This window comes from Ostrinia furnacalis, unplaced genomic scaffold (assembly GCF_004193835.3).
Source record: "Ostrinia furnacalis isolate ACB-3 unplaced genomic scaffold, ASM419383v2 OfSCF2804, whole genome shotgun sequence".
Taxonomy (NCBI): Eukaryota; Metazoa; Arthropoda; class Insecta; order Lepidoptera; family Crambidae; genus Ostrinia; species Ostrinia furnacalis.
In genome coordinates, this window is record NW_021133043.1 from 181,353 (window position 1) to 195,161 (window position 13,809).

The window sequence follows — 13,809 nt, forward strand, 5'->3', positions numbered from 1 at the left end:
TGCATGATTTTTATAGGACAAAGAACCATCATAAGTTTGTACCTAAGTAAAATGGTAGTTAATAATGAAGATCTGAACTAAAATATGTTCCAATTCGATGAGTAGTTATTTATAGACGAGACATTGTTATTGCAAATCGAGATTACTCACAGAATATAAGTCACTCCTGTAGGTATAATGGCCGAAAGAAGTCGACTGAAAAACTCGGCGCTTGGCCGTACTACGGCGCGTGGAGCGGCGGGACTATTCTGGAGGAAGCTTTTGAACTTTTGACTCAATTTTAGAATTGTGTTATTAGTGTTATTGATTCAAATTACTAGATACTATCCCTTTCAGATAAGTATCAAATACTACCCACCTACTACCCACACACACAAACACACTCACACACATAATCACCAACATAAACTTCAAAAATTCTTTAGTATTAATTATTTAGCTAATAGTTACAAGTAATCAGTAGGTATGTAATATAATTAAGATTTTATGCAGAGCCCATAGTAGTATTAGAGGTGGAGGGTTGGCAACCTGAGATACAGGATCTTTCCTAGTTCAGGTGTCAACCCGCCATAATCGGTAAAATGTTCCTTTTAATCAGTCATGTACCTTATTTGTAAGATTATGGTGAGAATAAAGATATTTTTTTTTACTTATTTTATATGTGCGAAACGTAGACGGTTTAGTACTACTAAACCGTTACCGTGACCTAAACGGGGGCAGAGGTCGGATTTAGTCATAGTCATAAATGTTTATTGCATCGTGTTGGTATATTTGGATCTTAAATAATAATACAGAGTCCCGAAACATGGCCCTGTAAGGGCATTGCAATATGTACTTATGCTTAATTACTTGACAAAAGTTCAGGACTTCGTTAGCAACTTAAAAACTTTAGTGGATAAGACAAGAAACACACACAAAGTGAAAATTATAATAGGAAAGTTGAAAACTTTTATTTTGTGGTAAAATTCTCTTTTCTCTATTTTTCCGTAGTACAGGCCTCAAAGTTAACACATGACTAAGCTTACAGGAGCTTTCAGCATAACCACCACCATTTCTTGTGGATATCTATTACCTGGCTCTTCTTAATAGAAACCTCACCAATTTCAATTAGCATAATAAAAGCTCTATCTTTCTACAAAACAGAAGCTCCCGACAAAATTTTCATGAAAAATTTAGCATCGCATCTCCCTCGCACCAACATCGCGAGTGCTCCAGAATCCGGCGCGCGCCCCGCCGGTATAAAGCGTGGCGCCCGCCGCCGGCGGCACAGTCCGGCCCGGTGCGTTGCCTCGCGAACCGCCACGCCTATCCTCTTCAACTACCCTACGTCTACGACACAAACTTCACCATGGTAAGTCAGACTTACTAGCTTCAAAGTTTTGGCAAAGCTTTTGGTGAAAAGTAAAAAATTAGGTCCCTCGTCCAAGACTAACTTCAAAGTTTTGGCAAAGCTTTTGGTGAAAAAAATAGAATTAGGTCCCTCGTCCAATAAAAGTTTGTGAAATATAGTTTTGTTATGATGACATTTTCTTTCTTAGTTTAGGAAAATTTAAAGAATATATTTTTAGAAAACACGAGTTAATAATATTAAATATTCAAATAGGTACATTAAAAATATAAAAATGAATCGCAAAGTGTGTTGGTAATTTGGCCAATTTTCCCAATTCTTCTTTTTTTAATGTTCGTTGAAGTCCAAGAAAACATTTGCTACTAGTTAATTTAAAAAAAATATTGCTACAATATTCTCCTTTTCAGTTTTCGTAATAAAAATACTAACTACATAATTTGTAGATGCCTTAGAATAGTGATTAAAATTATAATTTGCTTCAACAAATAAACTTAAATAAGACCACTTTATGTGCCTGAAATTAATCAAATAAAGAAATCTTGATTTAATTTGATTTGAATAATGAGAATGGCAAAAGCTCAAATTTATTTGTCTCAAGCTGAAACTTCATGAATTATGGGCTGCGTTTCGCAGTCAGTCTGCTGTAATGCGGCTGAGTCACGCGTGCGGATAATAATTTTAAGTTGTCGGTCGAACTAAATTGCTCTTTCTGGGGTTTCCACGAAAACGGGCTTTTCAGGCTTTCAATAAAAGTTTTCAGTTACTTGGCTACGAAAAACTTTCAATGATAAATTAAAGTTGATATAACTTAAGTAATAACCCAAATTCTAGTAGGTCATACGGTCTATCATTTTCTGGCTGTTGGCTATCATATCTTAAGAATGTTTGTAACTTTCACGTCCAAAGTTTGGACCCTAAACAAAAATAGCACCGACAGACATACCATAAACGTTTTATATGGTGCAAAATAATTATAATATTACATTATTTGCGGTTTTATCAAAATAAAAGTCACCGTCAAACTATTTTTTACAAATCCATATTTCAGAAAACGTCGATAATTTAATTTAATTCATTTATATGTCTTGTAGAGCTTATTTTCCTTCTTCTGAAAAACAATGAAGTGCATGAAGCTTCTGCACGTTTTCCTACGTTAGCAGGTACGAAAGCTTTTAAACTTTGTAAATTTCAAAGCTCTTTTTCTTGAATACCTACTCGATTTTATCGACAACCGGTTGGGTTCCCATGTCAATTACCTATTTGTCCCACTGCAATCATTTTATCTAGCATCAGTAGTTAATCGATTGTATCGATACACACAAACGTTTTATAAATTGGATAATTGTATCAGAAATAATGACAGAATCGATTTTACTAGACAACTTTAATTTTCAATGTCCTTCAGTTCGAAGTTCAGTCGTCTAGACTAAAAAACAAAGGAACATGTTTATAAACATAGCAAAATGATACGCTGTAATAAATGTAGGAGTGATACATGTTCATAGTGCACCTCCTTTACGTCCATTAATGTGCAGAAACTTAAAACATAGTAGGTATATGTTACTACAACTAAGTAAACATTCTATACATGGTTTAATTCTGAGATTATGATTCTGTAGGTAGAGTATGCAGAACCTACGTTAAAAATCTTTTTGAACTCTAGTACTAACTGCGACTAACTTTTGAGTCGAAATTCAAACTCAGAGCTTTATTAGAGTCGTAAATGATGACGCATTATAAGTGTCTTCTTATTGCTAGACTGTTTGAATAACATTATAACGAGGTAGGCTAGTCAAGCGTGACCACCGGTTGGCTCGGCAACCAGACGAGACGGCTCCTCGGTCACCAGCCTTGCCTATCCACGACTATCATCTCTAGATAGCAGTTATAGTTCGCTTATTATGAATTTTAACTTATTTAGTTTAAACTATTTATTCATTTTATTTAAGGCAGAGAACAAACAATTAACACAATCATAATACATAATCATTCATGGGTATTACAGGATGTCACATACAAAATAACTAATTGTTTCTTCAAATCACCTTAGTACCAAAAGTAATAAGTTTAGCGACTGCAGAAGGATTAATATGTAATTTAACGTTAGCTAAAATATTTCTCAAAACTCAATAATTTATGGTACGTGTTACAATATAAATGAGTGTTATGGACCCTGCTGAATATGAGAAATTATTTTATGTCTGTCTACTGCTGTTTTTAACAGCTTTAAATAGATTTTTTTCTACAGATGTAGAGTTTACTATGAGTGATAAGCGACTCGCGTTCACTTTTACGAAAAAACACTTAACCAATAAAGTACAGTGTTTATAGCCATTCTGCGAAGTATTTGCATGCATCGCTATGGGAAAGTGCTGTAATTATGTATCGCGCTAATAAGCTCATGCGTCGCGCGCGCATCCATTTAAATACAATGCTACGATCCAATCGTTGGTCAGAGCACGACTTATTGTTGTCTACTGAAGTATACAATTGTTTGTTGTATTTTTTATATATTTTTTTTATGCTAGACAAGGCAGGTATTTGACCGCAATCGCACCTGGTGTTAAGTGAGATGCAATCTAGGATGAGACGATGAGATGAGATGAATATAATATAATATACAGGATGTTAGGTAAATGGGTATATGAGCCGACACTAGCCCATGTTAACATAGGCATATAAATGGTATGGTGAAGTCAGAAATTTGATATCCTGATTTTATTTTTTTAAATTTTCATACAAAATATAAAATCCGATTTGTATGAAAATTAAAATAATTAAAATGAAGATATCAATTTTCTGACTTCACCATACCATTTATATGACCATGTTAACATGGGGTAGTGTCGGCTCATATACCCATTTACCTAACACCCTGTATATAATATGATGATGAGATGTATAGACAAATACTTGTAAAAAATACATGTGGTTGAAATCACTGAAAAATACACAAAGCTTTTCTAAAAAGGTAGAGCTTGAAAGTATAAGGTGTATTGTTTATGTTAAGTACATATCCGTTTTCGGAAATTCTAGTCGGAATTCTAGTCTAGTCATACAATGGATTTTTGTAACAAAATCTGAGAACTATGCAAAATAATTTAAATAACTGAATTTTATTCCACTCACCGAGAAATCATGGTCGCCGATCTCTTGCACCTGTGAAAAAGATAAAAGTAACATTTTAAATTCTACCATCTTCAATTCAAATAAAAACTTAGTTTGTCGTTTAATACTATGCGAACGTAAATAAAATATCATATTATTATCGCCCTGCTACCTTGCAGACAAACTTTTGGAAGAAGAAATAAGTAAACTTATTATAGACAGATAATTTTACAGCCTGTATTAGTTTGCTTTAACTATAAAAATGCCACAAAAATAGGCCACTATGCCATGTAGCACTGTCGCATGAACTTGTCAAACAAATCCATTAATGTTCTTAACCTATTTTCTTCGTGAAAATATTTTTCTTGGCTGAAAACCTATATAGCTAAAGTTCGCGTGCTGCCTACGACCGCATCCACCATGCTTGGTTGAAGGTCGACTTTGGAAATGACAAAAATTTCTCATTATTAAAGACTTTATTTACTGGTAATACATTGTAATAACTGTAATATGCTACCTACTGTAACTAGTATTGGAAAATATCGGACAGAAAAGCTAATATTGTGTGCTTTTCTTACACGATTTATTTAAAAAGATTTTTTCATCCCAACTAATATTATAAATGCGAAAGTAACTCTGTCTGTCTGTTACGCTTTCCCGCTTAAACCTCGCAACCGATTTTGATGAAATTTGGCATAGAGATAGTTTGAGTCCCGGGAAAGAACATAGGATAGTTTTTATCCCGGTTTTTGAAACAGGGACGCGCGCGATAAAGTTTTTCTGTGACAGACAAAATTCCACGCGGGCGAAGCCGCGGGCGGAAAGCTAGTGAAGATATATGCATGTACGAGTACCTATTAATAGGAAACATGCATACGTCATACGTATTGGAAATTGTCACAAAGAAAAGCTATGAGGGATGTGATTCTTTACACGATTAATATGAAAGTTTTTTTCACCAAAATTTGCAACTCTCTATTTAGAAAATAAGGCAATATGATTTTATCAGTAAACTGTAGATATAGCATGATCTGCAGCAATTAATTCGAAGTACCAAAACGCTGTGTCATTGTTATCTACCTGATACCAATCTGCAACTAATGAGGGATAAAAACTGTAAACCAGTTTTATTAGCTCGTTGAACTGATAACCAGATTTTATCATGTTGGCTACTGCACAGCTTTTCTCTACAGGATGACAGGGACAGGGATACCGACCGGTCGGTCGCGAGTCACGACCTATTCCTTGAAAGGGGTTATATTAGAGGTCATTAGTAACAAATTAATTTTAATTAACCAGGGGAACCAGGGGACAAAACTGGATGGTTATCGAGTTGTGACGGTTCTAAAAGCTGAATTTGGGACTACTTAAAAAAATGTACTTGGCCAAAACTCACATAATCTCAATTTTTTTTTAATTTTCACTGGACTAATTTGTTGCTAATGATCTCTAATTCTCTAATATGTTGCCTCCTTTCAAATAATAAGTCGAGCATCCCTGTCACCCTGTATAAACAATACAGTATTGATAAGTTTGTCTGACCACATTGAGCAACCACCGTGACAGGTCGTGTCAAACTTCCCATTATCAGGTGATAGCCCATGTCATCTTATCTGGACATTGCGTTATTGCTAGAGGGGAGACATTTTGAGGACACAGGGATAAGGGAATTAATTAACTACATATAATAAAAGGATTTCGCTTATTTAGTCACGAAATATTTTTGGATAAGATAACCGATTGAAAATATTATTTTTATAAAAGCTTCAAGGTAGTTATTTTTCTTTTATCCTGTAAATACAGTTTCCGATAGATCTGCGACGGTCTATAAAAAGCTTAATGGCTGCCAAATTATAATGCATTTTAAGAGTATTTTTGTAAAAATATTAAGTAGTCAGTAGAGTTATCAGTCAGTTAATCAAAGATCTAAACTGAAGAATCTCATATCTTATATCACACTAAAAAATTCTAGGCAATGACTTGCATTGAAATACCTGAACCTAAATCAGAAAAAGAACAGTAATATTATACAGGGTGTTTGGCGCATCGTGTGCCAAAATTATTTGGCGGATAGAATGGGTCATTTCCTATTTTTTCAGCCCCCATAACACGTTCCATGCCAGGCGGCTACTTTTATATGAATTTATTTAGTAATTTCACCAAAATACCCAAATCGCATCATTTAATTTCGATTAAAAAAAAACTACTAGGCGTAGCCTCAAAGAAAATATTTTGTTTTGACGTGCATTGATGTAGAGTTGCATCAAATCTAAATTTACTGGCAAATATCATCTGGTTTTTTTTAATTCAGCTTTGAAGTTTTCCGAAAAGTTAAAAATAGACTGAACAATTAAGTTTACATGGCTATAATAAAAAAATTAAAAGAGATAGCGATCTTCGGATTTTATGAAAACTTCTCTAGTCTATCCCCATTCAAATGGTATACTAATCTTGTTTAAATAATAACAATAACTTCACAAATTCCTTAAATTAGTACATATTCAAATTTTGAATTTTGAACCTTTTTTTTTTACTTTACAATAAGTTCAAAGCATGTAAAAACTTCACAAAATATTTACTTTGAGGCTACGCCTAGTAGTTTTTTTTTAAATTGAAATTAAATGATGCGATTTTGGGTATTTTGGTGAAATTACTAAAAATTAATATAAAAGTAGCCGCCTGGCATTGAATGTGTTATGGGGGCTGAAAATATAGGAAAAGACCCATTCTATCCGCCAAATCATTTTGGCACACGATGCGCCAAACACCCTGTATATTGCAAGTTATTTTTACACGGATTGTTTTGTTATAACAATTTTTTTCTTGGCAATTTTAATGTAAAAGTAATTTTAATGAATGGCTAGGTTAATGGTGGGTCACTCTATGTCAGTTAATTGATGACGAAAACCAAAAAAACTATTCGTAGACCGTGACTGGCCTAACGGTGCTGTCTAGATGCAGTCAAGGTTTAAATCTAGCAAAAAATAAGTACCTATATTATCCTTAATTATTGTCAGTCTATTCAAAATTAACAGAAAAAGATATTTATTCACAAAAAGCTTTTGTTTTGTCATAAAAAGCGTAAACAAATATAAGACGTCTGAAAAGAAAATGGGCTTTTTTAACCACTTTTGGCAACTAGAGAACAGTTTTATGTAGGACATAAATAAGTCTCCAAAATCGTCGTCTTATTAGGTATAAAAAGATCTTTATTATATTGCGGTTACTCTTTCATTGCCTTATATTTTAGCTGTTTCAACGGTACTCTTAATTATGTCTAATACCTGTGAAATGGATTCGAAAAGTGCTCGGTAGCCGCTCTCGGGCTATCGATCAAAATGATTCTTTTGTTCGAATTTAAATTGCGGCACGGATAGCGGGGCTTTATAATCATCGGAATCTGACAAAAATAAAAAGATTTTCGCTTAATTGATTGATAGCAATGCAGTTGTTAATACGATCAACTGATTTTTGGGCCCAGGAGGAGGTTTACTCGTCTTACAGACCAAACATCAAATGGGATATTTGATTAGGATACGTTTCTTAGCTCTCAACTATGTATTCATAGTTACAGATCAAAAGCCTTAACATCGTTTCCACAAGAAAGTAGTACAGTACAGTTCCTGAAAATAGACATATGTAATTATGTTTTTACTCTCTTTTCAACTTACGATTCTCGGAGAAACCTTTCAACTTACTAATAAACAGAAGCTTGAATTACAGTTAACTTGCATTTGAAGTGTAATTTGTAATGAAATCCGCCTCCGTCGTCATACAAAACGTGACGTTAGGCTGATTGCCTCGGAAGTGCGCTGGTTAACAGGCGTTGTTGGGGATAATATGCACTTTCGCACTTGAGGCAGTGGTTACCTGTTATATCCGCAGGAAACCTCTTGTAAATTGAAAACAAGCTAGTTACTTAGCTCGTTTCACTTTTAGTATGAAATATGCACAAAATTATAAGCCTAAGGGTGTTACAGACCACACAAGAATTTCTCGTTTTGCTTTTAATATAAAATACAACTCACAAAACTTTTAAGCCTTAGAGTATTACTTAGTTCATAAATGCTTTTTAACAAACTGAGATTTAAAAGCAAATAGCAATGGCTGTGCTTCTGTTTTAGGTATATCCGTTGTTAGATATATATATACTTCATCATACAATTAATGACTCTACATTTAAATAATGATTTCTAAAATGTATGTAAAATACCATGGTTGGTTGATCCATATCCTAAAATAATGTACCTAACTAACTTTAATTTAATAATTTGCTTTCAAATCGATAAATAGATAAAAATACTCTTTGATTCATGTCATGGATGATAATTTTAAACAAAAAGGCACGTGGTTTTAATGGCAGTTCAAAATGAGCCTCATGCAAATGGGCATTAGTAGTAGGCGCATGTGTATTGATGAGCCTATTTATAGAGCAATTACAGCGAAGATCGCGTTGCATCCGAGCAGATCGCCGATTGTTCGCTTACAATGTGCGCGTGGGCAGCTCGTGGCGGAAAATTGACGGGAGATGATGTGAATGCTGATTGATGATAACATTGAGCTTAATTGCGGGTAGATAGGTATTAAGTCCATGTTAAGTTCATTGAAATTGAAACTGCTGTCCCAGATTTAAAGAGGCGTGCGTTTAAGAATTTTAATAATAAGAAAGTGCGTATTTCGTTCGTTACCTATTATTAAAAGTCAACCTTGTCGTGTTATAAGTCACACCTATGGGTGTGTGCCATTTGAGCAATATAATGCCAAAACCGGGATCGATGGCTTTTCCTTTTCAGGACATACATACATGTCTCTTTTTTCACTGTAAATTTTAACCTGCCATGTCATGTAAAAAACTTTAGGAAGATTCAATTCTCAATTTTGTGGGAATCAGATTAAAATTCAGCAATTTGGTTAACAGTTTAAAGGTACCAAACAGATTCAAGGATGCTCTACATAAAATCACAAAAAGGCGTGCAAAGTGTCGGTGATGTCTCGGATAACATGTCCGATCGCTCACTCTGGGACATCGACATAATACATTGTCATGTCATTACACTAATGTCAGGTTTACCATAGAAACAATGGCGGCGCACCCAACGCGTGACCAGCCGTTTCTAACGCAAACAGACGGGTTCAACCACCCTTGGGCGTTATTAATTAAAATATTAATATGTCTAATTGCCAGCTAATTATGTTTTGAGGTCTCTAAGTTTTAATCAAGTAATGAACTTTGCCTTACTTTTGCGCTACTTTGAGCACGAATACCTTTATGGTGCGTACACATTTATGATACAACTTCTTTAGATTAACTTACGTTAAAATAGTAAGACACGGGTATTAACACGACGTTTATTAATGAGTTACATTATGTACTCACGGCTTGACGTTTCGGCTGCGATGCTGCAGCCGTAGTCACAAGCAGACTTAACTTACGTTAGATGAAACTTATCAACTCCTATCTTAATTTGGTACAACAGATTTTGTTTTATTACCTTTGATTTTTATCTATTTGATGACTCTTTGATCTTCTTATTATAGCTAGTGAGTTAGCAAAGTTATTGTAAAAGCTCTTTGTGTCATTAAGTAAGTTGTAGAGTTAATGTTGCTTATACAATTAAAATTTTCACTGAGTCTTTGAACTTTGAATCCAACATGCTTCAAAGTTTAGGATCTCTATGCGTTTTAACTGTTTATTAACCTGCTTTCTCTCATGTTTACAAGTAATAATGTAGGATCACGATTTCACTTAAAATTTCCTGCCATCTCAGATGAAATTGATGTTTTGATTTGATGATTCTTCCATGCCTCATTATGAAGAACCATATCCCACCATACCATGAAATTGATTTGCTTAGTCATATCGAAAGCTAATAAAATAATAATACTTTGCATAAATAACACCTGACCTTTGTAAAGTTTATGTTTGGACAGCAAAAAGGACTCAATCTTTTTACATTATGTATCTGTCTATAGTTACTTTGCAATCAAAGACTACATGTAGAATGTAGATAGGTATCTATTGACGTCAGAAGATGGGTAAGTATCAATTTGGGATCAATGTTGGTCTCTTCATGTTTGCAAGATTGATAGCCTATTGGTCCGGATTATACTATACTTATAGTACCGATCATCATCAGACATAACATAGTTGTCTGTCTCTGTTGACTTAGGAATCTACTGAACCACTCAACCAAACTCCGGTAATTACGGCTCGAGGTTAAAAAAAAACCTACTACTACCTAAAGATTCAAGGGTGATTCAGTAGATTCAGTAAGCACAAACAGGTACGTAGCATAATCAATTTTGTCTTTAAAAGTATAAAATATAACGCTGACCAGGAAGACACTAAGGGGATGAGTACTAACAAGTGCTAGATCCGGTGAACCCTTTTAGGGTGAAACAGGGGTTCAACAAAGGACTTCCTTCCACTGGGTAGTAGGTAGGTAGTAATTATAGGCATATCGATAACACATAACACTCACGCTATATGAAGGGTGGACAGCCCGAACAATCAATGTTTATTAAAATGATTGTAGGTAAATGAATTTATGATTAAACTTTGTTGACTGATATTTGAAATCAATCGGAGTTAAAAGTATTTGTGATCAAGTAACCTGGCTTCAAGGCAGAACTCTTGTGTCTTATGTCTGATAAATAAATATTATAAGTAAATACTCGATGTTTTTCATAAGGAACAAAAAGTTTGAAAGATTTGGAAAGCTACGTTATGTGATGAGTCAAATTTTGTTCAGTTCATGACTAAGCAGCGACTCATGAATTCAGAAAATTTAACAAAAAGTAAAACTCTACGTTCCATATCAAATGTAATAGAAATGACTCAGAGCTTATTATATCCCGAAAATAAATACTCGTACGTATGAATAATACCACAAAAAGGCACGCTCCGGCCAACTCTAACGCGATTTAAGCATTTTGGGACTTTGTACTTATTTTATTAAACCTTTGAAAGCTCCAGTTTTGTCTGACATTGATTTATAAGCAGCAATGAATGGAATAGTCTGTATCTTAAATTCTTGCTTTTTTGTAGAGTCTCTTGTAATGGATTATGTTTTCTTAGTCTTAATATTTATTTAATTTTAATACTCTATTTTTCTCTGTCTAGTTAGTTAGGAACTCGTACGTAAAACACATTCCATTCAGCATTTCAAAAAGAAGATCCCGAAATTAGAAGTCATTCGTTCGTTCGTTTCAGCCGAAAGACGTCCACTGCTGGACAAAGGCCTCCCCCAAGGATTTCCACAAAGACCGGCCCTACGCCGCTCGCATCCAGGCACCTCCCGCGACCTTCACCAGATTGTCAGTCATTATAACTTAAAATTCTTTCTACAACGGCCACTATTAAACTTGTACCCAATTATAATAATTACCTAACTGGCTCACTGTAACTTGTGTAAGATTTATGTAAGGCTACCTTGCTCCAAGTCCAAGGCGCATTGCGCTGTGACTCACGTTTTGGCAAATTCAATGAACTTGCACTTCACGGTCTGCAAGCACGCGATAACCTGCCAAAAGCTTGCTAAAGACAAAACATCGCCCAGGAATCAATAGTGGTCTGTATCAAAACATGTCTGTACAGCCATAACGTACCAGAACAACCTAATTTGCGCTGAACATGAATTAGTATTAACATAAAAGAAAGTAAGTAAATACACCTATTACTTCTGTTTCCCTGAACAACTATAAACAACCCATCAAAAACTTTTTCGCTAATGAAAAACAAAACTCTAAGTCGATTCTTCTGGAAACCAGAAAATACGAGAAAAAGCTCGGAAAACTTAATTTGCTGAAGAAAATCAAAAGTCAAACAAGAGACGTTACTACATTATTCCTTATCGAACCGACATAACCCAATCTCTATCTACCACATACATTTATCTAACTAACATAACTATGTACCTACGTAACATCTATCAAAGAATAATCAAATCATCTCAAATATCATCCTATTCGAGTTTGATATTCCATCGTATTCCTAAGTGGGCAACATAATCCAGCCAAACAGACAGCTTTTAGCTGTGAGTCACCGGGAGTGGCGCTGACGCCATCCCTCCCCCCTCCCTCTGCCCTCCAGGACCCTCCCCAGGGCACCAGGACATGGGACAGGCATTGTTGGAACATGTTACGTTAATTACACACTACTTTCTCTGAGCTTTTTAATGTGGGAATTTGTTTTAAACAACTTTTAATTCGTTTATTTTCTAAGTTCGACCTTCATTGATTAATTAATGAGACGTGGCGGTATATAAGTACAAAGATAGGTCCTAAACCTACATAGACACACATGAGACTTGATAATAAAAGCGATGCGGCAACACCTAATTAATTTTATTGATTAACTACTTAATCAATAAAATTAATTAGGTAATGTATTAACACACTAGGTAGGTACACTGAAACTTTTCTAGCCATACTTGTCGAACTAATTCATCAAAGCTAAAGATACGTTGGGTTTTTTTATTAACAAAAAGAATATACTTATTCTTTAAATAGACCTCCAAGAATGTAATTAGCACTTTTGTCTCAACAACAATCAGGATTACAAAAGATAAATTAACTTCAATAGACTAAGTCCACAGACAACGCAGAATTCATCAATCATGCCCGAAACACAGTAGCACCAATTTTCTATCACCTATTATAACGCCCAAAAACTCTGGCCTCGTCTAACAAAGCCTGCATGCAGCGTCTTTGGCTTTTAACTTTTTTATATAAGTTTTTTACGTGTTGCCAGCCGAGCCATCAGATCGGTGGGGGTTCGACGACCCCGTCTATGCAATCATGTTGGACATTGGCACTCACAAATCTCTTCCTGAATGTTTCATTACCCGCCCGTAATGATACAGCAGGCAGTCGGCTATTTTCGTTTTTTCTTTTCAGTTATTTTGGCGTTTGAAGTGCAATTTTGGGTTCGTTACTGCTGTGCTAATGCAAGGAGGAGGAAATTGAAAATATTTTGAAAGCATTTCGTCCATAATTCGTCAAAAACTCAAAATATAACAAAAGCCTTAATAAAGTTAACGGGCAACTTAGAGAAGCAATTCATATTCATCACAGTCTGTCTTAAAGTTTTTCTTGCTCACGACAGATTTAGACTATATTTAAAGTAACTCTAGATTTTGCAGGGAGTCCAGGTGGTAATTCTAGCTGTTCCGTGTAGGATATCCGCGGAAACCACGCATGTGCCGCCGGCGCACACGGTTCATTTAATATGCTAGATTATGCGAAACGCTAACGGGAATTACTGACTAACTGAGGTTGCTTTATTATCACTAGGATCGATAAATTACGAGCAATAATGGTTGCTAACTTGCTACCAACCGGCCAATCTGCCT

General features: G+C 35.0%; 1 protein-coding gene across 1 annotated transcript in view; it reads left to right on the forward strand.

Moving 5' to 3' along the window:
* The first annotated feature begins 1,276 nt into the window (after positions 1 to 1,276).
* Positions 1,277 to 13,809, forward strand: part of Tua2 (alpha-tubulin) — a 37,800-nt gene continuing 25,267 nt past the window's right edge. The window contains exon 1 of the mRNA XM_028309574.1: positions 1,277 to 1,351. Coding sequence (XP_028165375.1) covers positions 1,349 to 1,351 — 3 coding nt within the window. The 5' untranslated portion in view covers positions 1,277 to 1,348. The remainder of the gene's footprint in view (positions 1,352 to 13,809) is intronic.